The sequence below is a fragment of the Typopeltis vanoorti genome, chromosome 2, assembly GCF_054136105.1.
Source record: "Typopeltis vanoorti isolate ZY-2024b chromosome 2, IOZ_Tvanoo_1.0, whole genome shotgun sequence".
Lineage (NCBI taxonomy): Eukaryota > Metazoa > Arthropoda > Arachnida > Uropygi > Thelyphonidae > Typopeltis > Typopeltis vanoorti.
In genome coordinates, this window is record NC_143550.1 from 46,760,971 (window position 1) to 46,788,227 (window position 27,257).

The following is a 27,257-nucleotide window of genomic DNA, read 5'->3' on the forward strand; positions in this document are numbered from 1 at the left end:
TCAGCGCACAGCAAAGAGGTACATGTAACCTGTGGAGTACCGCAAGGAGCTGTCCTATCTCCCATTCTATTTAACATATACACACACGACATAAGCCAACTCCCCCTAAAAAGTAAAATCTTCCAGTATGCAGACGACACTGCCATAGTATCCATTCACAACACTGCAAAAATCGCTTACAAAAATATGCAACACGACATCAATCAGATCACTAACTGGTTAACCGAAAACGGCATATATATAAACCCTGGAAAAACAAAGCTAATGATATTCAAAAACCCCCAAACCCTGCCCATAGAAACAAAATATCTCACTATCAAACATTCATCCTCCTATACACAAAGTGCAGAACCTAAAATCACAACCATCACACAGGTGAAAACAACACGCTACCTTGGACTTCACTTCGATGCAGATCAAAGTTGGAATAGCCATACAAACTACCTACATACCAAGCTTAGGATAATAGCAAGTAAACTATACAGATTAAAAGACATTGCCCCAACCCACATAAAAATACTAATCTATAAAGCATTATGTGAAAACATTTTAAGATATGCAATCACATCATATGCATTCTGCGCAGACTACAGACTTAACAGGCTACAATGGTTGCAAGATAAAATGATAAAACTGATATTCTGGGAACAACCCACTCTTATGCAGGAAGCACGGACAAAACAAAATATTTAAGGTGAAACAATTACGCCACTACACAGTCATGTTAAAACACTACTACAGCCCAACATATAGAGTAACCAGAACAACATATCAAATAACAAGACCACAGTCAACAAACTACATAACATATAAATACAACAATCACTACGGCAAAGCCACCCGAAACTTCTACGTACCTGACATGATAAACAAACTGCCGTTCGAGAACAGAAACCTAGGAACATACAGAGAGCTGAAACAGGCACTATATAAATATTATACTGAGAATGAAAATTAGAGCAATTCCTGTTTCTCTCTCCTCCACCACACACACACACACACACACACACACACACACACACACACACACACACACACACACACACACACACACACACACACACACACACACACACACACACACACACACACACACACACACACACAAGCCTATGACAACCCCCCTCTCCAAAAAATATCACTACAAGAACACAAAGCAACAAACACACCATGTCAAAATCCAACCCTATTTTCACAAAAAAAAAAAAAAAAGTTAAACTGTAATAGCAGTCGAAGTCTTTCAAGCACGCCAACAAACAGTAAAATCAACACCTGGCTTGTGACCACTATAGGAACACAACCATGAAACCACCACCCTCTGTCATCTATTATCTTCCTCAGATAAGCTCTGCTAAGCTTCGAGGAAGAAAATTACTAACTGCAAGTATTTGTTATACACACTTGTAATGCGTTATAAATATTATATACATATAATTACTACAGCAACTATGTATGCAATTCATCTGAGACATAAAAAAAAGAAAAAAAAATTCTGTATAATCCTTATTGTAAATATTGTAAATATTATCATCGTATGTAACTTATACTGAGACATAATAAAATGTAAAAAAAAAAAAAAAATACCTATACCTCTTATCAGCATATAACATAACCCCATTCATACAGTCGTATACACGAAAACAGATAGTCGGAAATATAACAATCTCATCCTGCATTGATCATATAAAAATACGAGCCCCTCCAAATAACCACACAGCAGCCATCATAACATGCAAACTGGCAGACCATTATTTCACAGCATTACAGTTACACACGGAACCAGAACCCATACAACTCATGGAGACTACTACAAAACGGTATTATAGCACTCTAAACGAAACAGTAGTAAACGATGAAATCAGAAAAACAGACTGGACCCAGATAGTATCTTTAGACTCTGCTGAAGCTTGCAGAGTCTAAAGATAAACGTGCATTTAATAAAATATATAACAAAGTATTAACAAAAATAAAAATACGCTCCCAAATGAAACAGAATCCATGGATAACAGACAACATATTAACAGACATACAAAGAAAAAGATGCCTTATGAAAACAACTTAAGAAGTTGCCAAACAATATCGCTTTACTATTCAGCTTGAATACAAAAGAAACGGAATCTCCTAACAACACAGATTAGAACGGCAAAAGAAACTACTACAGAAACAAATTAACAACAGCTCAGAACGACATAAAGGAAACCTGGCGCCTGATTAATTAAATGCTGGACAATATACACAGAACCACTGCCTCAGAAACAATAAAACACAGCTTTGCTTGCGACACCAAATCCCTCAAACAGCTGGCAAACAACTTTAATCAGCATTTCGTGAACTCTGTCCACAAACTACAAAAAACAACCTTTCCTCGCACAAACAAACATTCTCCACTAGGTCCACAAACAACCCAGTCGATGTGGTTCCCAACAATAACAAAAGAAGAACTATAACTTGCAATTTAACAAATTAACCCTAACAAAGTACCGGGGATAAACGGAATCAGACCAAAAGACATCAAGAAACACTCAACCAACCTACATCCAGTTATACAAAAACTGTTGAATAAAATCTTCGAAACAGGATACATACCTGAAACAATAAAGACTGCATTAATCACATCCATACACAAACATGGAAAAAGAAAGTTATAAGTAATTACAGACCCATCGCCACGTTGTCTGTAATCAACCAAATCATGGAGCGCATTGTGCACTTCAAACTCTCCACATACGTAGAAAAATTTCAAATCATACCCAAAACACAGTATGGCTTTCAAAAGAATAAAGGAACAACAACACTCCTGGAAGATTTCACAGACCTAATAAACGCTGTATTGGATAAAAACAGAATAACATTAGTCGTATTAATTGACCTAACAAAAGCATTTGACACACTAACACAAAACCTTGTTAACGAAACTAACGCATATCGGAATTGGAGGTCGTCTACTCCAGTGGTTTAAAGCATAGATGAAAAACAGGAAGCACATCACACATATAGGATCAGCACACAGCAAAGAGGTACCGGTAACCTGTGGAGTACCACAAGGAGCTGTCCTATCTCCCCTTCTATTTAGCATATACACGCACGACATAAGCCATCTTTCCCTAAAAAGTAAAATCTTCTAGTACACAGATGACATGGTCATAGTATCCATTCACAACAATGCAAATATCGCTTACACAAATATGCAACACGACATCAATCAAATCACTAACTGGTTAATCGAAAACGGCATATATATAAACCCTGGAAAAACAAAGCATATGATATTCAAACACCTCCAAACCCTGCCCATAGAAACTAAATATCTGACTATCCGACATTCATCCTCCTATACACAAAGCGCAGAACCTAAAACCACAACCATCACACAGGTGAAAACAACACGCTATCTCGGACTTCACTTCGATGCGGATCAAAGTTGGAATAGCCATACAAACTATCTACACACACTAAGCTTAGGATAATAGCAAGCAAACTATACCGATTAAAAGACATTGCCCTGACACATATAAAAATACTAATCTATAAAACATTATGTGAAAACATTTTAAGATACCCAATCACATCATAAGCATTCTGTGCAGACTACAGACTTAACAGGTTACAATGGTTGCAAGATAAAATGGTAAAACTGATATTCTGGGACCAACCCACACCTATGCAGGCAGCACAGAGACAACACAAAATATTTAAGGTGAAACACTTATGCCACTACACAGTCATGTTAAAACATTACTACAGCGCAACCTATAGAGTAACCAGAACAACATATCAGATAACAAGACCACAGTCAACAAGCTACATAACAAATAAGTACTCTCATGATAAACAAACTGCCATTCGACGACAGAAACCTTGGGACATACAGAGAGCTGAAACAGGTGCTATATAAATATTATAGCGAGAACGAAAATTAGAGAAATCCCTGTTACTCTCTCTGTCTCTCCCTCACACACACACACACACACACACACACACACACACACACACACACACACACACACACACACACACACACACACACACACACACACACACACACACACACACACACACACGCACGCACGCACACACACACACACAATCTATGACAAACCCCACTCAAAAAACACTATTACAAGGACACAAACAAGCCCTACTTGTTTGTGTCCACCAAATCCAGCCCTACTTGCAAAAAAAAAAAAAAGTTAAACTGTGAAATTGCAATTTTAGTCTTCCAAACACGTACCAAAAAACAGTAAAATCAACACCCGGATTGCCACAGGTATAGAAACATAACCACACGAAACCACCACCATCTATTATCTTCCTCAGATAAGCTCTGCAAAGCTTCGAGGAAGAAATCAGAAATGCCACCAAAGAAAAGAAACAAAGAAAATTATTATAGTAATTATTATTATTATTATGTGATAACATCATTAATATAAAATTACTATGTAACAAGAAAAATACTGTAATTAAACATTATTATTATTAAAAAATTGCATATGTGTAAATACTCTGTATAATCACTTTCTCAAACTTTGAAGGAAAAAAAAGTAACATGTAATATTATTTAACTTGTGTAATTTAAAAAAATAACAAAAACCTATGTTCTGGAAAGACTTTTAATGGGGTTATATTGATCAAGTGTATATAATAAACAACTAAGTTATACCAACTAGTTTCACCAACTAAGGCTGTTGGCATCTTCAGGGTACATAACTGATGTAAGGCAGTAAAAGTAAAAAACTGTTACAAACTATAATCAACGGATTCCAATTATATTAAACAAAGAACAGAGCGCGTACAATACATTCATACAGCGTGGATGATATCACATGTTGTTATTTAGGAGCATTCTATAGTTGGCACTATAATTCAGTTCTGGCGAGTTGAAGGATCTGATAAGGGTCTTCCAGATCACGGGCAAGATTAGTTCCTGTTAAGGTTTTGTATACAGCGGGCAACTGTTGTGGCCTCCTTAAAAACCTTAACCTAAACAATAATTGTATACAAAACTTTAACAGGAACCAAGGACTAATCTTGCCCGTGATCTGGAAGACCCTTATCAGATCCTTCAACTCGCCAGAACTGAATTATAGTGCCAACTATAGAATGCTCTTAAATAACAACAAGTGATATCATCCACCTTCTATGAATGTATTGTACGCGCTCTGTTCTTTGTTTAATATAATTGGAATCGGTTGATTTTAGTTTGTAACAGTTTTTTACTTTTTAGTGCCTTACATTAGTTATGTACCCTGAAGTTGCCAACAGCCTTAGTTGGTGAAACTAGTTGGTATAACTTAGTTGTTTATTATATGCACTTGATCCATATAATCCCATTAAAAGTCTTTCCAGAGCTTTTTGGTCAAAAAATTAAATGTTTTTTAACATTAAAAAACTATGTTATCATCAATATTATTGAAATCTCATGATATGTAGCACTTTGTGCTGAATCTACTGATGTTACTCAAGATGACTATTGCATATATGTAAATATTTCATAGATCAATAAAAAATTATTATTATTATTATTATTATTATTATTATTATTATTATTATTATTATTATTGCACGATATCTTTCATGGAGTTCTGAGATTCATTGTAGGAGATCCAAACTATCGAATACTATATCTATCGTATTGAAAGTATTAACAGATAAAGCACTTACAACTGACTCAGGCAACCCATACCATACATCCATCACTCTCCAAGTGAAAAATATTTTGCCCACGTCCTTGCTAATCACACTCTAATCCAACTTCCAGGGATGATCTCTTGTTCTGCCCCTCTATCAAGTGGGCCCACTTGCTAAAGGGACTGAATACGGACCCAGAAAATCATCCATATCAAGAACTAATTCTCAAACCCGATAATATAAGTTTCAGAAGTTGTCAAAAGAGGGCGCACAGTCTCGGCCGTGGCAGGGTACGATTGGGGTCAGTCTGGTTGAACCCTTAATTTAAGATAATTAGGTATCGGAAGTAATACTACAATAATTAATAATAATTAAATACTATACTTATTGATTATAGTTTTACAAAACAAAAAACTAATTATAAAGAAATTTCTCTTGTTTTTGTTCAGCAAACTCTTCCAAAGTTTTATTAAACTTTAAATTTCTTAGTTTGGGACCCACTTGGGCCCAATCGGTCCAAAAAGTTAAGGACGACCAAAGGGCGTGCTCGCGGGGGAAAAAAAATCACTTCTACATTTTTCAAACTTCCCCTCTGGAGGAAATTTGTCTTAAAAAGGGGCATGTCCAGGGTTGGACGTGTGACAAACCTCGATAAACGCTTACGATAACATTTTGTGATATAAATAATCAGACTTAATCCTTGAAACAACACAGCGAAGCTGTGAAGTTCATTCCGGTAAGGATATCACTACAATAGCCCTCAAAACCCGCTAATCTGTTCACAGGCATTAACCCTCCTTGAATTTCACTTTTCTTGGCTACCAGTTATTACCCCGCGCCACTAACCCACTTTCTTAGGGTAGGGCAATAAGAAATCCCAGACATATTAAGAAAGAAATAATTTCTTGATTTCAATGCATACTTCGGATTTATTTTCTCAACTTCACCTTGACACCGTTATACGAACACTGCATTGGATAACTACATGAACGTGGGCACTTGTCACCTGAGTTTGATTTTCCTTGTAATTATTGCTGATGCTATAGTAATCAGAAGTAACCTATACTACAATTTATAATTAGATTTCTGGTGTTATTTGTATACAATTTAAAGTTATTAATTACCTGATGTTCTTTATAAAGATAACCGTAACTGATGGACTATAATCATATAAACTAAAGACGTCAGTTTTCTAAATAAATCCTTTGAAACTGAAACACTCCATTTTTATATATTTATTTCAACCTAGACGTAGTTTATTATGAATTAGTTAAACATATTTATCAGAATTAATTAACTAAGATGATAACATTCATTTCATTCGAATTGACTGAAGGGTATACAATTGATCATCGCTAGGAGTTTGCTCTAATTTTTTGAACCGTTTGCCAAGCTTTACTTTTATAATAGTAAGGAGAACAGAAATTAATATGACAAACTGACATAAATGGGCAAAGAATTACGACAAGGAATGCTAATCTCCAATTTTTGATATGCAGCCCAATATGCCACCGTCTTTAAACTTAACTGATGATAATGATGCTTTGGTAAATTCGCATTCTCAAGTACCAATCTTCAATTGCACCGGATTTGCAGATGATAAATGGGGATAGAGGACTGCGTATTCAGCAGTCCTCTATCCCCATTTGTCAGGCTGTATGGTCTACTGAATTATTACTTCAGTTTCCTTTCACTGTCAAGTTCTCATTTAATGATATCAGCAAGAATGGATTTCCAATGTTTTAACTGTACTGCAATCTCAGGAATTGTGTAAGACAACATCTTGAAAACCCCTACCTCCGTAAGCTCAGTAGGTATAGACGAAGCCCTTTGGTTGGAAAGACCTGGGATCGATTAACGTCCTAGACGTGAGGAACCTTTATCTGGTCTCTTTCGACTAAAGGTGAGTTAGCCAGTCTCATACGGAGGTAGAGGGTTTTTCACTCGGAAATTAGGGTTTTTCGACCCCGAGAACAGGTAAACCGGCCCCGTGAACACACGCATCTACAGACATAGGACACACCGGGAGACATAAGGCTAACCATCTTATCCTCGAAGCGGTCGCGGTTTCGAATCGTAATAGGCCATGACTAATACGAACGTAACAGGTCACTAGGTCTAATATACGGGAAAGGAGGAGGAGGAGAAGGATATAGTTTTTGCAACACGAAAAGATTGTTGTGTAGGCAACAGTAGTATTTTCCGTTACTAGAAGGGCCAAAGTAAGATTTGTGTCATATTCAACGCTAAGTTTCATCTGAGCATGTCATTCAGCTATGGAATGTTGACAGCACCACACAGCTGTTTATAAGGATTAGTAGCATGACTCTCAGGGACAAATTTCAGGGATTTATAGGGGTTTTTGTTTGTTTGTTTGTTTGTTGTGCATGAAAAAGTCGTAAATCAAATTTACAAGTTCCTAATGTGTTGTTGCCGATGACTCAAGGTTAAAATTATTACAGTTGATTTTAACCACAAAGCCATTAAATCCTTATTATACGTATTACGAGAAAAATGTATCAGAGGAAAATTTATAACCTGGAAAATGTCTTTGCTGTCTATTGTATGTGTAAAAAATTCCCAGCCGAATTTTTTACCCACAGCATAGCCGATAAATAATTCTTTATCGGCTATGCTGTGGGTAGTTTGTATTTAGTGTACTCGTATATACATTAAAATAACTTCCATAAATTTCCCAAAGCAGTTAAGTTGCCTGAAACTGGTTTTATAATCATTGGTACTAAGAAGACAGTGGTCTTCTTAGTACCAATGACGGTGACGTAACCAGCTAATAAAGGTTGCAGGATCGTCGCAGGCTTAAAGCTGTAAATAATTTGTTTAGGAAGCGCAGTTTACATTTACAGGCATTTATATTTATTTAGCAAAAGGGCCTACAAAAACTCTTCACTGTCAGTCGTATTCCTGATGCGATGAGAGATTTAATAACTTTGTGTACTTAACTAATACATCAAAAATGGTTAATATGCACCAGTTAAATTGTATAAGCAACTTTTAATGATGTGTTTCTCTTTAGACTTTTAAATAGGTATTTTTCAATCTCCAATCTCCATCTCACGAGGGAAAAGTTCTAAATGCATAAAACATTAATTGTTTCCCACATAATCTCAGATAGCTATAATTTTTTGCATTTTCTTATCTACAATCAGTTAGACTAAACACTACATGGGTTATTTATTTATTGAGTGATTTTATTTTTATTTGTATTTATTTTTGAGGGGGTTAATACGTGCTGCTAAATATATCTGTAAGCACTACAACCCCCAAAGTTCTGTTCTTGAACGCCGTTCAATTTCCGATTGATACCCGACTATCGTATTTCTGCGATCCTGTTCTGTATCTTTGGTCACACAAACCAGGAGCTGAGTATTGAGCACAATGAGGAGGGGGGGGGGGAGGAGATCAACCATGTTCTGTTTGACCAAAAAACTTAAATGGGCAGCACATGGTGTGCTGAACGTTGTCATAGTGAATCATCTGTTCTGATGTGCCATTTCTGGTAGTTTTCTGCGAATATTATTATTATTATTATTATTATTATTATTATTATTATTAATATTAATAATATATATATATATATATATATATATTAATCAGTTAAAAAAATTATTATTATTATCACAATTGAAACACAGTCAATACAAGATATCAAACAAAAGTATTACAGAGTAATTCAGATTTACCAAAGAATTTAAGAATAGTCTGTGAGATAAAGCATGGACTGTTCCAGGGAATGGTGGTTTTTTTTTTTTTTTTTTTTAATCATATGTGGTCACTTCGTTGATGTTTAATTCTTGTAAATAGTTGGAGAGCTTCTGTGAAATTGCACCAAGTGCACCGATAACTATTGGGATGACTTTGGTGTGTTTTTAAGCCACAGCCGACCAACATCGATTGCCAGATCTCTCTATTTAGTGATTTTTTCTAATTCTTGGTTGTTGATGTTATCCGTGGGTACTGATGTCAATAATCCAAACTTATTCATGTTCAATAACTATGATGTCATTTATATTCCAACTACCGATCAGTTTGTATTCTAAAGTCCCTGAGAATTTTTGCTATTTTGTTTTCCAATACTGTCTCTATTTTATGCTGCCACTAATTATCACAAGTAGGAAAGCCATATGTTTTGCATAAATGCAACGAATTATTTTGGTCACTTGATCATGCCGGTATTTATAATCAGTTTGGGCTATTTTGCTGTAGGCTGATTAGATGTCCTACAGTTTCATCTTTCTGATCGCATAATCTGCATTTTCCGGTTTTTTTTTTTATTTCCAAAATTTTTGCTTTGATTGCATTAGTTTGTAACGCCTGTGCTTAAGCGGCTAGAATAAATTCTTCTGTTTCTTTTTTAATATCTCCATATTGTAGTCATTGCCACGTGTTGTCACGCCAGTTTTTTTCCTCAATATCTCGAAGAAATTGGCCACGCAAGAGTTTATTTTATTATATAACGCGTCTTTGTTTCCTATCCACAAATTCTCAATCTGTCCTCATAATCGACAATCTACAGCTATGATATTATCTTTAACACTTTCCTTTGCATCTCTCCCGCATCTGATTACTTCGGAAAACAGGGGAAGAGATCCAGATCTGTAAACAACAATACAGATGAAGTCGTAATCAAGGCCTTCTAAAAAAAGCGAGATTTCTTGTATCCCTGAATATCAATGATCGAATATCGAAAATAGCGAATATTGCAAATACAACTTAGTATTGTAATTATTCTCTGAGTTGTATTTGCAGTATTCGCTATATGTCCAATGAACTTCAACTTCCTCCTACTAAAATGCAAAGATCTCTGGCCAGATCAGTTTCTTATAGAGTAATCAACCTAAATAATACATCATTCAATATCTCATTGCACAAAGTGCATAGCTTTCCATTTACTGACATTGAACTGATAATCCGTTTTCACATGCTTACAATTCCTGCCTATTCAAATCATACTGAAAGTGATGCATATCACTTGCATTCCTAGTTATCCTGGCTATTTCAGTATCATAAACAATATCATCAATGAAAAGACTGATTAATATTGGAGCTGGGGTACATCATTGATCATCACCTGACATCGTGCAGATTCTCATCCTTCTCCCATATACACAACTTTTATTATATATCTATTAGTGAGCTATCCTCTTAACCCAGCAAATATAGTAGTTTATAATCCAGTTCCATATCCTCCAGCTTATGCAACAGCTTTCCATTCTGTGTTCTGTCAAAAGCCTTAGCAAAGATTAAAATAGCATAGCGAATCCATATCCCTTGTTTAACTCAAACATCATCATTATGTATAAGGTGTGAACAAGTTACTCAAACAAGTAAACCTATGCTGTTCATTGCAATGTGCAAATTTTCTGTCAACCCATTTCTGTCTGAGAGCTTTTGCCAACTTTCCCAAAATCTGCACCACCAATCCAGAGATACTAATAGGTCGTTAGATACATCAATCTTTTCACCTCCCTTTTGTGATGAGATTATCATATATTCTTTCCACTCCTGTGGAATTTATCTGTGTTGAGACTCAAATTATATATCCTGGTCAAAGGCATAGCGAGTTTAGCTGAACAATCTTTTACCATCCATTCTGATATCTCATCAGCCTTTATTGCTGAATTCTTATTCAGTTTATGCAACAGTTCTTTTCCCTCCTCCTCCTCCTCCTCACACACACCTCAATTTCTTCATTTACTGTATAGAGGCAGCAATCAGCTCTACTGGGAGTGTTTAGCAAAATGGGCACTCATTCAGTAGAGTTTTTGCTTCATGTTCATTCTTTATTTTACTTGCGCATAGCGTTAGAATATTCTTTTGGGTTGACGGTTTTTCTTTAACTTGCAGAGCCTTTTTTTCCCCCCCTACTCGCACTCGGCTTTTCATACAATAGTTGTAACTCTTCTAGCCTGCACATTACAGCTTCCCTAACTCCCATACTTATACACACGGTATTCCTTCCACATCGTCTCTGTCATAAGAATTTCTAACTTATTAAGACCACATATTCATTTCACTCCTACCCTATTTATTCTTTGGACTCTAGGGACACATTGTTCAATATTGCATCCTTTAATATTTATATGCTTCCCATCTAGCAACCGATACTATGGAACCGAACCTAGTATTTTCATCTGTTGGCAATAGTTTTCTTCTTTGTTAATGCAACATGTAACCTTTTTTCTCAATGAAATATCTATTTGCTCAACCACTTTCCCAGGTACATACGGTATGATCGCTATCATAAATCGGAGGAAGTGCACTGAAATTCCCTCTAACACTGTAATCAGATATAATGAATTTAGTTTAATCCTTTATCCAAGTGTGAGCAAACAAAGTTTACGCCTGAAAATATCTTCAGGACTGGGGTAAGATAGTACACTAGTCTGGGTAGTGACCCTTCCCTTAATGCATAACATTATACATATCCGCAAGGAGATGTGTTTTGCATTATGGGAGATACTGAGATAGGAGTGATGTTAACTTGCTCCACCTTTGCTACGCGTCACCCGGTGTTGTGCTACCTTACCCCAGTCCTGAAGATATTTTCAGGCGCAAACTTTGTTTGCTCACACTTAGATAAAAGATTAAACTAAATTTATTATAGTCTAACCAAGTGAAAAATAAACTTTCAACTGTAATCAGATACGATACTCTTGGGCCCCGCTAACTTCTTCTGTCACATGCTACTTAAAAATGTTGTCTTGCAACAGCTCAAGAAATTCTGCTTCATTCTTCTCCTGAGATTTCTCAATACCTAGATAGTTTTCGAATAATTAAAATCAGCCTTGATGCTCGTTTAGTTCCCATCAGGCTGATTTTGTGATGCATTTCATCGTTACCAGCAAATGATCCATTAGATCAGTAACAACATTCCACAATGCATTTAACTTGTTAGACTCCCATCTCTCACATCAGATAGCTTCAAACTCGCGGGAGATTATTGTTAATACTGAAATCATAATTTCCATCCTAACAGAACGCATATCATTCGATATCATTAGCAGCACATCCTTCCTCTCCTATCTTGTTTATCCCTCTTAAAAATACTGTATCCTCTACGTTTATATCTAGTACATCTGCCTCTGCAACTCAGGTCCCCTTTATGCCTGCAATCTTAGGCCGCAATGTATTCAGCAAAGCAACAAACTCTACTCATTTGTTCCTGATACCCATGACGTTTCTGTATAGTCATAAAAAGTTACCACTAGGCTTTTTGTATACTCATCTCTGTATTACACAGGACCCAGATAGAAAACCCGCAGATATTTATTTGCATCTAATGCCTCATTTATGCAAATATCCTTGCACATACTTAATACGTGCGAAATGTGCGTTTTTCAGGCAATTTTATGGCATTACATTAATGCTGAAATATCTTAACCGATATATTAGGAAATAAACGAGATGTAATAAAACACAAAATCAGTATAAAACATTAATTATCCTAAGAAAGAAATAACCTTAAAACAGATTAAAAAAAAATAATAATAATCTATTTCATCACAGCGTTAAACAAACCCGAAGATATTTCACTTAGACGCTTCAGGATACTTAAATACTTTTTGCTAAGGATGGACTACAATAACAAATGCCTGATACTGCAATCCCCTTCACAGGCAGAAATCAGGAAAATCATGAACTCAATACTGAATCTAAAACAAAACTGATCGAAGTCTCTTTGTTCTTTCACAGCACTCATTTTGAAAATCCCAGAATACAATAACCATCCACTTGTTGTAGGATGTCAAGTTGTATTGCCAGTTGTTCTTTGCAATCAGTCCAAGAACTTTAGTCCAAGAACTTATGTTACGTCGTAACATATAAGTTGTTTGACAGACTCAACCTTTTTTCGTCAGTCTGTGCAATGAAATAACGCTACCATGATTTAATTTATTTTACAATTTAGGATCTGACATCTTAAATGGCAGGTTATTTCAAGTTTAAATTGGAATATGTTCATATTTGTAAAATTCGGCAAAAATTCGAAACGATGGTAATTTTGGATTTTGGATTATTATTTGAATTTATCAAGTAATATTAATTAACACCAAAATTAACATCTGATCAAAATTTAGAAAATAATAATAATAATGTTCTAAAATGTAACCTATATATGCCATATATATTAAAACTATATGTTACAAATGACAATTATTAAATATATACATTGTTTGCGTTATACAAACTAAAACAGAAATGACTCATTTAGTCTTAATGAGTCATGTAGTTAAGAAATTCAGAAGAGCTGTTTTAATTATTAAAATAAAAGTTATCTTATATTAAATGTTAAATTCCATACATGAAAAATGTAATTAGATTTATGTAGAATTTCTAATGGTCATTTCCTATCTGTTGCGTAAAACTTTCATCCGAAGGTGTCCTACTTCCAAAAGATGGCGTTGAGTATTGGTCCAAGAGCATTGTAATAAGCAATGTCTATTTAACCTGCATTTTTCTAATTTCTTCTACGTTCGAACAATATACTACTCATACACCTTTTAATTAAATTCCGTAATATTTGGGGAAAAGAATGGAATGATTGTTCTACAGACTGAAAACGAATGTATCAATTAAAAATGAAAACAGACATCGTGTCAGACAATGACTAACAGTACTTAAAACCTGATTTGTTATATCGTCAGATCTATGTCTTTTCTCTTTCTGTCAACGAACATTGCTGAAATAACTGACCCACTAAAAACGATCAGCTTGAATTAGGTGTTCTAAATTTCATAGAATAAATTAAAAGACGAAAGTGGAGGGAAGAAAAAACGAAATTAACCCTATTGCTTTGTTCTCTGCCTCAAAACAATTTAGTCACTTTCTTCGAAGACAGAGACGATACTTTCATTTGGGATTATCCCCGATACTTTCTTGGTAACTATGGTCAGATAAATAAACAGACAAGAAAGAATAAGTCATTTTCGGAATATCGGGTATTTCATGGCTGGTAAATCCCACTCGGTCGTTAGATTGTGTCATTGCAAAGTGGGGAGCAGTAGACTCGGTAATAGCGCTGTTTACCTCTTTGACGAGCAGTCTTAGGCCTAAGACGAATAAGTTTGAATTAGACCGGAAAAGTCACACTTCATAGAAAAGGGGAAAAAGCAGCCTGCGGGAGGGGGAGGGGGTTCAGCAAGGTATAGAACAACATTAGAAATTCTCCACCACAAGGTCGTACGCGCGTGACGTAAAACACGCCCGCTCTCAGAGAAAAACCAGTTCCACTGTGATTAACGATATACTTTCGTGTAAAGTCCTATATGTCCGCATCATGGCTCAAAGAATCGTGAAGTTAAGACTCCCATTCTCCCTCTCCCTGGGAGAAACGAGGATGAGACATTCATCTCTAAAAAAATCTCTATCCTCTTACTTTTTGCAGGATTCCAATAATAATCATAATAACGGTGGTTTATGCTTCACACGAAGGACCTACAATACAGGCCCCTCAAAAGTAGGTTTCAATGATTATGAAGCTGAGAGGAATATTGGCATTCCAATGCCACAATACTTTAATTTTGCGAGCGATAAAATTGATATGTGGGCTGAAAAAGAGAAGGTAAGGTGTTTCTTTTTTTATTTAATTAGATATGCTTTGAAAACATTTAAAATAATTGTTGTTAATTATCTCTCAGTGTGTGTGTGTGTGTGTGTGTGTGTGTGTGTGTGTGTGTGTGTGTGTGTGTGTGTGTGATCGCAAATTAGTTTTCTCTTCAAGGATAGAAGAAACATTACATTAGATTTTAGTTTCGCTGTTTTGCTTCTCTTGTAGTTGACAAGATTCGTTCCCGATCATTCATTTAAGAGTCTAACTGAACCAAACCCATATTCTTCAAGATATCGTAGAATATCAACTGAAATATATAAGAGAACAGATATAAATCATTATTATTCATATGAAGTACGTTTTTTCGGCCAAAAAAAAAAAAAAATCAGTCGCGTGTCATCTCAACGATCGGCCTGATGTGTCAGCAACATCGCAGTGTCGAAGTGTCTGCAACACATTTCGTACGTTTCTCTCCTCCACTCTCGTTCTAAATACATTCCCATTGACTTCGAGTCAACCAAAGATTCAAAGAGATCTAGTAGAAATTCTGAGAGAATTTCCAAAACCCGCTTAACATTGATAGCTGACGCAACTTGTAGATTGTGAATGATTTTCTTACACTAGAAAATGTCCTCATACTCCAGTGATCCTTATACCAGAAGAACAATTCAAATCTTTTTTCTTTTTTTGGGGGGGGGGTTAACTGATTATGATTCAATATACCTTGCTTACACAGAAATTTACCTCGAAACTCTGGATTTCTCTCTCTCTTTAGTTTTCTTCTAAGACAAAATCTCTCTCTCTCTAAAAGAAAAAGAAAGATTTTTTTTTTTAATTTAAACTAAGGTATTTGCCACCATATAGAGACATTTTAGCAATTAAAAGAAATGACCTGCGTAATTCAATAAATTCTCTTGAATATTTTGAGTGATAATTTACCTTAGTGCAAAACTAGGAAATAAGAACAAGATAAACATTTTTTTCTATTCGGTGGTCGATGTACTGAAGTAGGACATTTTTTATTGTTACTCTTTGGACCATGAATAAAATGAATGGTATTATTAAGCAACAGCGTTTCATTATTTAGAACTGTTGAACAAGTCAGAAAGGTGTGAAATATTGTGAAACGTTAGTAATTACCTGCGATTTCGCTGTTCAGTGTGCTTAAAAAAGTAATAGATTGCTCGTTTTAAAAATTATAAACATTAGCGAGGAAACAAAACGTCTTAATTTCAAAAAATTATCCTCTAATTTAACGTTATACGACATAAACCTGTCACGAAAGATTGTCACATTACCAAACAAAGGAATAGAAAACAAGTTGAAGCTGGCTTATAGTGGGATTCTGTTTCGAATAATAAAGATAATGAGGATATCACACAGCATATGACAGAACCTATTTACTCAATGCTCTGAAAGTCTACCATAATAGCTTATAGCGTTGATCATTATATTGGAAAGTCCTCTTATATTAGCAAAGATGACGATAACAACGTCTTATGGATATGTCCAGTCTCTTCTTTTTATCTCTGAAATAAATAATAGATTTTGACTAAACTATTTTCTCATAGGAATTCCTTACTAAGGTATATATCTCTTCATCCTGTCAATTTCGTTCAAGTTGGACAATTCGATCTGCTACCTTACATAATTACTCCATTATATGAAATGGTCTATTTAACCCGGTTACTTTGTTATGCTTCTACTTTCCAATTATGCTAAGAGCGAAATATATAAGGAATGAAACTCTTTCAAATAAGTAGCTAATTTTTCGTTCAACTTAAAATTGCATATTTTATATATTTTTGTTTATGATTTCTCTAATGATATTCAAATATTATATTAGTTACTGCACGATACTTTATATTTATCAAAATTGAGTGAATATTATCAACACGAGATACATTGTTTTTGGAATGAAAAAATTTTTATAAATTCCTACAGTTAAATCTGAAATGAGCATTTTTGAAAATTCTGTGTTCCATTTATAGAATATCTTTTACTGGCATTCTGTTTTCTGTTTTTGGAGGGGAGGAAGTACTTCACCTCTCTATTGTGAAACTGCTACGTCTGCTAAGTACCATTTTATTATGCATGTGCTAAAATGATAAAATTGCTTTTCACATTTCCTATGTAATGTGTAAAACTAACATATATTTTTCTCGAATCTAGACTACATCCCTAAATCAAGACCGCTTAGAACATAAATGTCCACTTCATATGCATTGATTGAATGACTTTTAAGAGCAATGTTAGATTCAGTTCTGAGAATTCAACTGGTTCAATGGCTCATATATTTGCTTACGTCACTTCTGCTTTGTTGTTGTTGTTGTTGTGGCTGATGTTCACACACACACACACACACACACACACACACACACACACACACACACTGTATTTCGCCGGTTTTGCGTATGAATTTATGAATTTTATATGTCTGTCGCACCAGCTGTTCATCTGTCACTTACACCCACTCGCCATTTCGATGTTGTACTACCTCTTGTAACATGTCAGTTCCATGTGCTGTATATGCTTGCCTTCAATGTGACTGATGTTCTTGCTTATAATTCATTCCGATTATTTTTCTGTTTCTCACTATTTGCTCTCTTCAGAGAGAACATTTGAAGACAAAACCATCATTTTGGAAAATCTTTTGTCCATAGCTGTTGACAGTTATCTACAAAAGTGTGTCGTTTCGAATATTTGTATTTTTTGTACGCGATTGGTTCTCCATTCATATTTATTTCTTTTGAATAAATTTTTATCTAATAATAAATAGCGAAATAGCATCAGAAATTCTTAAGTTCACGAAGTTCATCAGAAATTCACGAAGAAATTCTTAAGGTTTTCTTCATTTTATATATTCATACGATTTGCTAGAAATCAAGTATTATAAAAAGACAAATCTCACAGAAAATATTTATTCAGGAATACTTTTATTATTTGAAAATTCTCAAGCTGAAATGATCAAATTCAAAGCTACGTTCTTCAGAATCTTTCATTAGTAGTAATTATTTTTTTTACCAATTTTTTAATCCATTTTCTTGTATTACGTTGAAAAACAGCAGAAATGTGACCACGATTTCTTCCAGTTAAACAGATTACCGTCTTCCTGTATTGCCTCTGCTGATTTCGACATCATCTAGTGGCACAAACTTGTTTATCTTCTAAACTAGCACATTCTACTTATTCTCGGATTTATTGCTCGAACTTCTTCAATTCTTTATGATTGCAGCGGTATTGCTTTTTAGTGGCAATTCGCTGTCCTGGAAAAAACAAGAAACTCAAGATTGGAAGTGTACTAATCAATTAAGATTGAACTTTCGTGTAATGCATCAGGCTCTAGCTTATTTCGCATTATATTAAAATACGTTTTGAACAAACCAAGTTTTCAGAATAAGCTCATGTGGATCCAGCTAACATGTCACAGCGCATGCTCAGAATTAATTGACAGACAAAAGACACACACTCGCACCCATGCGCAAAACTTTTTCTTGTTGAAGGGAGCAAAAAGAGCATAAACAATTGCCTCAAAATACCTCCACAGAAAAATTGGATAATTCTGTATCATCTAAGGTAAAAGTAAACATAGGAAATGCTACCGACGTATCAGATAATGTAATTAGCATTTTTACACAGAAGGAGATAAGCATTGCGCTAATGGCCATTTATACTTCACAAAATCAAATGAAAAACACAAGCCATATCAAGGTAGGCGCTCAGCTTCTTGGCAATCAGATAAGCCTGATAAAAAAATAAAATAAAATAAAACAAGTTTGGAAGATTGGAAAATCGGAAATTTTTAAAATGGATCTATGATGGAGATTCCATCAAACCATTGATAAGATCAAGATCCTTCTCTAGAAACATAAATCTTTCTATTTCTGTCTCTAGGAAACATATCTAAAAATCCAGTGAGGGCACAACTTTGTGGCATTTACTATCTGTAAAGATAAATCTGGAAATGGACTTCCATGACTACAGGGAGAGACCCGATTGTTGAATGTAGTATATGTCTGAGGAATAAGCTCTCTCTCTCTCTCTCTCTCTCTCTCTCTCTCTCTCTCTCTCTCTCTCTTTGATAATGGAAGCAAGACTATCTTCCATATGTCTACCCATTCGTACTCTCTGCGGTAATTCTTGCAATCTGCTCCATGATCGGTCCTTCTTTTTTGGTGTGTGTGGGGGAGGGGGGGGGTCGAAGAGAACAAAGATGCCAACGTAGAAAACTGACTAGGTTGCCCAGAATACTTTTTTCAAAATTTTTACAATTTAATCTTTTGTAGTCAGTCAAACACCAACTAATGAAACAGTGATGCATGTGACTGATTATATTGTCCAGGCAACTGCAACATTAAATTCAAACATAGCATTTGAATTTCTGTTATGGATATGGGATAGATTTCGCAGATATATTATAATATGAAACCTCGTTACTAAAGAAAGAGACCAAAAGCTTCATTTCGGTAAAATTACATACGCAAAATGGATATTAAATCCAACATTATTTCAGAGACGAATGTTTGTAGGAACTATGAAAGTTTCGTAAGTTGATCTGAGAGCTAACGAAAATACAATCCTTAAAGTATAATACAATACTTTAAAAAAATACTTAAAAGACATGAACGCTGTCCATATATATTCGCCTTTTATTAGTCCATTTTGATAAAGTTTCACTGGCCTGACAGCTGTTTCAAATGGGTTGATTCTCTTCAGAGACCAGGCAGAAACCTCAAAAGAGCAAGAACTCTCGTTGAGTACTAAGGAAATTGAAATGCCAGAGAAATGTATTTTTCCTAAGTGAACTCTCGGTTTCTTAAGATTTCTGCCTTGTCTTTGTAGAGAACAAACCAGTTTGAAACAGCTGTCAGGCCAGTGAAACCTTTATCAAATGGATTAATAAAAGGCAAATATAAAGAGAATCTTGGGCAGCGCTGCGCTCATGTCTTTTAAGTAGTCCAAGCTAAGGCAACTTTCATAGTTTCTACAAACATGCATCTTTGAAATAACGTTGGATTTAATGTCCACTTTGCCTATGTAATGAAACCTCATTACTTTTAAGCGTATGCTAAAGTACATCATATTAGATTTCAGAATCAAAAGAAACTTGGATCCAGTTTACATGATCTTCACTTACTAAAGGCCTCAAGTGGCTTGGAAAAGTTCCATGTTTGGTCTCCAAAGGAATGTTTCCGAATTATGTAAATCAATTTTAAAAATAAATAAAATTAAAGTATAAAAATAACATAAATAAAATGAAAGAAATGTGACTCGAGATTTACAGCCGTTCGTCATCAAAAAATCGTCCCAAAATTTTGACACTCAAAAACGACACCAGAAATAGTGACTTAATTTCTCTTCAAATGGGCTATAATGTATTCAGCCATTCGTTATGGAGGAACCGAAAAGCGCACTAATAAATATAATAAAAAATTTTAAACGTTTCCATGCCAGTGCTGTTGCTCCGGGTGATTATAAAATGATGAACTTCGTATGTCTCTAATAACAGAATATTTCATGAGGAGCTGTTTCGAATTCCTGAAAAAAAAACAATATGCATTCCTCTCCAAAGCAAGGAAAAAATCCATAACTTGCAGACATTTACCTTCCTATTGCTCTGACCAGCTTTCTCAGTGAGATCATAAATTGGTCAATGTCCATCTTCTGTTTAATCTAGAGAACAATGATCTTCCGACATTCAATGTGGTTTTCATGAAAGCCACATTGAATGTCGAACACCATTCGCGTTAGACGACTTGTTCCCTTTAATATCATCCACTAGTCTAGAGAAGCATTCCTGAAAGGTGACCGCATAGTATCAGTTTTCTCTTAAACAGAAAAAGCATATGGCACAGATTTTAAGTACAGTATAGTAAAACATTTTGAAAGTATTTATAATCTTGGTATTGGGGGACGTTTCCTTTTTTTTTTCCAACACATTTTCTCGGCTATACTGCCAACAGGAGGACATTTCCAGGGATCTACCTTAAGTATCACTTTTTGCACTCAAGATTTAATCTTGGGGGAGCCGAGTTGAACGGATAAAAATATTTTTTGCGCTCGGTCCGCCCGAGCACTACTTCGTTCGCCTTGTTACGCCGTAAATTCCCGAGAGCTATAGGGTATTCCCATCTTATGTGACCACTAATTCATAAGTAGTACAGAAATAGAAGACTCGACACAACATAAATAAATAAATTAATTTTAATTAGGAAAAGATTTTTGGAAAATTTTCTACTGTTTTTTTTTTCCCCTTTTTCTTTGCGGGAGACAAGGCCCTTTGTCACTCCCCCCCCCCCCCTCTGGATGCGCCACTGACTCAGACACTTTTTTCTTCACCCGAAAAAAAGTGTCTATGTATACTTTTATAACCTAAGTCGCATTTAAGGTTATTCGTTTATTCAACTTACTGGGAATTTTGTAATATTTAGACACCTTATTCGTATTGATATCGGACTTTGAATACAATGACTCTTAACACTACCGAATATGAACATTTGATATTATTAATATTATTTTATTTCAGATCGTTAATTTCGAATGTGTAAAAACCACGTGGTATGATATTCAATTATTATTGAATTGTCATTGTTATGGTCTCTTCTTGTTTTGTGTATGTAACATTTTTTTTTTCTTTTTCATAGTTCCGTATTTCTTAGAGTTGTACACATATAAAAGCACATACTGTCTGAAATGTGCACTTATTAAAACTAAATTCCGTTAAACCAACCTTAAAAGAAAATTCCTTTCATTGCTTAACGACTTTCCTGACCGGTGCTTTTCCTAAGGAATTAGGCAACAGCTTAGCGGTTACCTAATTTCGCTGACTTGTTTAGTACAACCGACAGTAAATACTTCCTTCTTCTTGCCCCCCCCCCCCATTTTACGTGATGTTGAAGGAAGTCAAATAGCGTACATTTATAAGTAGAAAAAATTCTGCATATAATTCCACTTTTTAATATTTATAAAATTCGGAGTAATTTTTTATACTATATTTAGACTACTATTACTAATACTACAACTAATAATAATAATAAACTTATTAACTGTGGAATTAACTAATAATATTAATTATTACAGTATTAACAATATTGAACTAGTTTTGAATCGTTGTTAATTAACATTCAATCCATTTGTAAATCTTTTAGAGAAACCCATTGAATTTTATGGCTTACTCTTATTGTTTTAAAAATGTGATTTAGTCATGGTTAGTGGAGTATTACTTTAAAGGTACTTTGAGAAATAATCGGCATTCTGATATTCACGGTGTTTTTTTGTTTTGTTTTTTTTGTTGTTATTTTGTTTTGTTTTTCTCAAAATGCGAATGCGCCTTGGCATACTTGTTCTATTCGTTTATTCTATCTACATAAACTAATTTTGATGACATTTTTTACTTAGGATAGTTACTAAATGTTTTTCTAGTCGTTTATGTTATATATATATATATATAAATTAAACAACCTGTCTTTTCATACATGTATCATAAAATTACTCTAGTTGAATTAATTTTGGTGAAATATTTTGTATCCCATTGATACATTTTAGTTAAGTTGGCTACTTCAATCATAAAAGACCATTTTTTTTTTTTTAAATGATTCTGTTGGTTCATTTCCATACTTTTGCTGATTTGCTAAAAGCTCCATTCACTCATCAGCATAAGTTACTCACAAAGTATGTAGTTATGGTAATATTAAATTACTTGGTAAACATTTATTAATAATGAATTGAAATTATTAATAATTAGTAATGGTTGAAAACATCTGATTCGGAATCATTTCTTGGACGCGAGGAACATTTATATGAGCTTTTCTACTAAAGGTGAGTTAGTTGGTCTCATCCAAAGGCACTATCATTTCTTTTCAAGAATACTTGCTTTTCCCTCTGCAATTCAGAAAAAAAAAAAAAAAAAAAAGCTGGCCAGAGAACACATGGATTAACAGGCATAATAGATTATGTACAGAATTAATTCCTATATCAAAGCTTAAGTCACTAGTTTTCAAACTGTAAAGATCGGGCGAAAGACGATTTATGGATGACGCAAAGCGATTGCCAATATTATTGTTTTTATTTTCCAGCACAATTCCTGCATGTACTCAATATTCTATCCACTTATTTAAATAAATCTAGCATTAAAACACTTGCAACTTCCTTGTATAATACTGCATCTCTGTGCTATTTAAAGTATTATTGGGCACCACCAAAAACGACAGTTTTTGATAGAACATCTTTTACTAGACTTATTATTTATTTAGTATGATGATACAATGGCAGTGAGTTTCCTTTCGACGGGGAATGTACGGCACCATCTCACCCCCCCCACCCCATTTTATTTGGGCTCGGAACCGGCATAGAGCTGAAGAATCAGGCCTATGGTTGGGTCTTAAGTATTCCTGACCGCAATCCGTGCGTGTGTGTGTGTGTGTGTGTGTGTGTGTGTGTGTGTGTGTGTGTGTGTGTGTGTGTGTGTGTGTGTGTGTTCACGGGCCGGTTTGCCTGTTCTGGGGGACCAAAACCCAAGTTTTCGGGTTAAAAAAAACCCTCTACCTCTGTATGAGACCGGCTAACTCACCTTTCGTTGAAAGAGACCAAATAAAGATTCCTCACTTCACGGATGGGAATCGAACCCAGTTTTTTCCGACCAAAAGGTTTCGTGTATACCGACTGAGCTACAGAGGCTCTTTTTAATAGAATAAAATACACCTTAAAAAACTATAGTGCAATATTGTTTTATGAAAGTTAGACGTGCGTAAGATGTTTTTTTTTTAAAAAAAAGGGGGAGGGGAGAGAGGCAGGAAGCGTTTAAAATTTTTGAAAACCGCTGACTTAGATTCATATGAAGTCGAATTACTTGGAAGTCATCGCTTCATTGAGCTGTTGTCTTGGAATTGTGGCCGAAGCATTCAAGGCTATGAGGTCACCGTATTATATCTGTAAATCGCATATGCACATCTGGCCTATTTCTCTAGATAATGACCTGACTTTCAGGGGCGGGGGGATTAGAGTTCTAGAGATTGGCTAGCTCTTCTTCGGATGAACGAGCCTTTATGAAGGTTCTTCGTATCCTCGACGCGATTCCAAAGTAGGTCCTTCCATCCAACGGACATCATTCATACCTACTGAACTATAGAGGAGCTCCACCCTTAACACATTAAGGAGAAATATAACATAATGACTGAAGATTCAATGCATGCATGCAGTAGTTATATTTTTTAATTTCATGTCATTCATATATATTTTTGCATAAGTTTCTGTGTAAACAGAGTTTAACTGTTCAATGTTTTTACTGTGTTCACGTTTTTCGAAATCAGTTTTGTAAAAAAACTTTTTTTACAGTTTTGTGAAGAAGCAAATATTTTGCATCATGTTTTGTTTGGAGTGCAGTAGATTTTCTTCAGTGACTATTGAAATAATGCAAAATGCGATCATCAGAAAAAGTCCATCACACCATTACCACAGCCAGAGAAACTCTAGAGTTGGACATTAAGTTCATGATTTTCTTTAACTGTAAAGAAGTATAGATCGAGAATTTGTTCTTGCGTTCCAAACTGTCAGAACTAACAGTATTACTCGGCTACTTTTAGACATTTAAGGGAAGATATTCAGAAAACAATAAAGTATTAAAAAAGAATTTATCCTACAGAACATTGCTTAGATGTACACTGTTGCGTATGCAATTCACTTATTACTTCTTTTTGTTTCCCATGATGAAAATGGGAACCCAAAGGAGGTAAATTTGAAGGCGTTTCAGAAATGAAGACTTAAATGCTAATAACGATAAACGAATCACAAAAAGAAGACATCCAGCGATGTTGTCTGCATGACATAAATTCTGTACTCGGTGTATACATCACAAGGGGACTATGTTGATTTCGATGACAATTTCGCTAACAAAATCTAGGACACATTAGAACAGTTGCAGGTGGATGAGGATTAAATAATCAGGGCACTCCAATCTGGAGGCCATGCCATTCTTAAAGCCATCTCAGGCTCAGTAAGCCGAGTAATAATCTCCTACCTGGCGAAATTTTTTCTGCTACTTAAAGGTCTTCACAAACAACAGCACCCCAATGAGAATTCGAATCCACAGCTGTAGTTAACGGAGACCGCCTCTTTTCGATCAACCAGGCTCATTATAAATTTAAAACAAAATGAATAATCGACCACTAGTTAAAAATCTTCAACTTTCCAAAGAGATATGGATTTCATTTGCTATGGGCGCACTTTTGATACGCTTTCAGAATGATAATGTTTCAATTTATTAGAAATTCGTTTTAATTTATTCCTCTCTTTCTACTGTTCCAGGAAATATCTTTATCCATTCATTTATGTTTGGAACCGGTTCGTTATCTTTTTCCCATAAATCAAATGAACTGTGAAAGTTAAAAGAGCGTTAGCTGAATACTAAATACTTGTTTAAATACATAAATGGCATCGTTCTGATATGGTATTCGATTCTTTTTTTTATTTCATTGATTAGAACATAAAGCTAACTTTCCCCGTAACTCAAGGAAGTAGACATAACATCTCACCGCAGCGTCCAAGTGTATTAAATAGAATAAATCGTATTCAAAACGTCTTTAAATTATTGTCATTAGAAATAAAAAATTAAAGAATAAAATGTACTAATATTCGATAACTTTGTCGTAATAATATTACTAATAATAAAAAGACTTAGTTCATTGAATAAAACAAATATAAGTTTTTACGACCTGTTTCATGTTTGCCTTTTTAAGTGTGTTTTGCAAGAGGTATAAGCACCTACTGGATTCATTTTGTCTTTCTGTACATCAGTATTCATGGATTCTAGCTTGAAATGAAATTTATTAAACCATCTACCCGTCTGAAATACGGATGAAATATATCAGTCATTTAATGCATTGTATCCGTGTTATTTCTTTTAATGTGACTTCGTATCCATGATTTAACTGATGTAAACACGTCATCATGACTGCTAAGATTAATTCATTACTTGGAATCAAGTGACATTCAATTTTTTTTTTTTTTTTTTTTTTTTTTTTTTTCCAGTTGGATGAATTGTGTAGTCAGAAACGGAGAAAAAAACTCAAAATTTTATATAGTAAAATCTTTGTTCTGGCTGGAAGGCATTTAATAAAAAAAATTAGGATATAATACGAGGGAAAGAGCCTGTGTAGCTCAGCGGATGTGGCGTTTGCACACCGCTGCGCTTGGCCGTACGAAGGAAGACTTGGTTTCGAGTCTAGTCGGCGACTAGAGGAAATTTTTCTAAGCCTTTTTTCGACCGGTTCCCGAGTTAGTCGATCTCTGGCACGGGCAAGCAGGTTTTTCCTCCCGGAAACTCGGGTTTTTCGTCCTGTAAACTCAAGAAAATCGACCGTAGAACCCACATTATTTCAGACATTAAATATATTGTGTTAGGGTTAGGGACCACGAGATGGCGGCACATTTGAGCCGTCTCTCTTCACTGCGTACCGCTTAATTAGTGATAGCCTTGGGCCATCTGTCTCTGATTGGGTACCAGTGGAGATTAAACTACCCACTCAGTCTCCAAAAGTTAGATAGGGCTAAATGGCCTCGCCTACTCCCGTATACGGGAATAAAAAGGCGTTAGCTGATTTTTTTTTTTTTTAATACGAGGGAATATGTGCATATTTTTAGTTATTGGTTTCCATTGTTCCGTTTTTATTTGCAAGATATGGCCAAAAGAATCCGAACTGATATTAATAATCCTGCGCTAGCTAGATGGCTTTCATATAATATTTTTTTTTAATTTAAACTCTCTAATAACAGTTTTCATTTGCTTTTAAATTTCAGTTTCAATCGCCCCAATTTGTGGTACCAACATTATGAAAAAGGAATATTATATGTTTACAGTACATAAGTCGTAAACGGGCTTAATCGGAATTGGCTCTGAAACCAGTGTAATATCTATGTTAATTGCCTATGTTCTCTAGTCAGGTTGCTACTTTGAGGGATAAAAAAACTCCAGTTGTCTGTAAAATAAAAAAGAGACTCTTTCATCTACTTATGACACGACCTAAAATTACTCTAGATTGAAATGTTGTTCTTAATGATGATGATG

General features: G+C 34.9%; 1 protein-coding gene across 1 annotated transcript in view; it reads left to right on the forward strand.

The window, feature by feature from the left end:
• The first annotated feature begins 7,133 nt into the window (after positions 1 to 7,133).
• The window catches only part of LOC150108983 (acyl-coenzyme A synthetase ACSM3, mitochondrial-like), a 124,770-nt gene continuing 104,646 nt past the window's right edge, over positions 7,134 to 27,257 (forward strand). Inside the window, exons 1-2 of the mRNA XM_090401421.1 lie at positions 7,134 to 7,175; positions 15,032 to 15,208. Coding sequence (XP_090257547.1) covers positions 7,134 to 7,175; positions 15,032 to 15,208 — 219 coding nt within the window. The remainder of the gene's footprint in view (positions 7,176 to 15,031; positions 15,209 to 27,257) is intronic.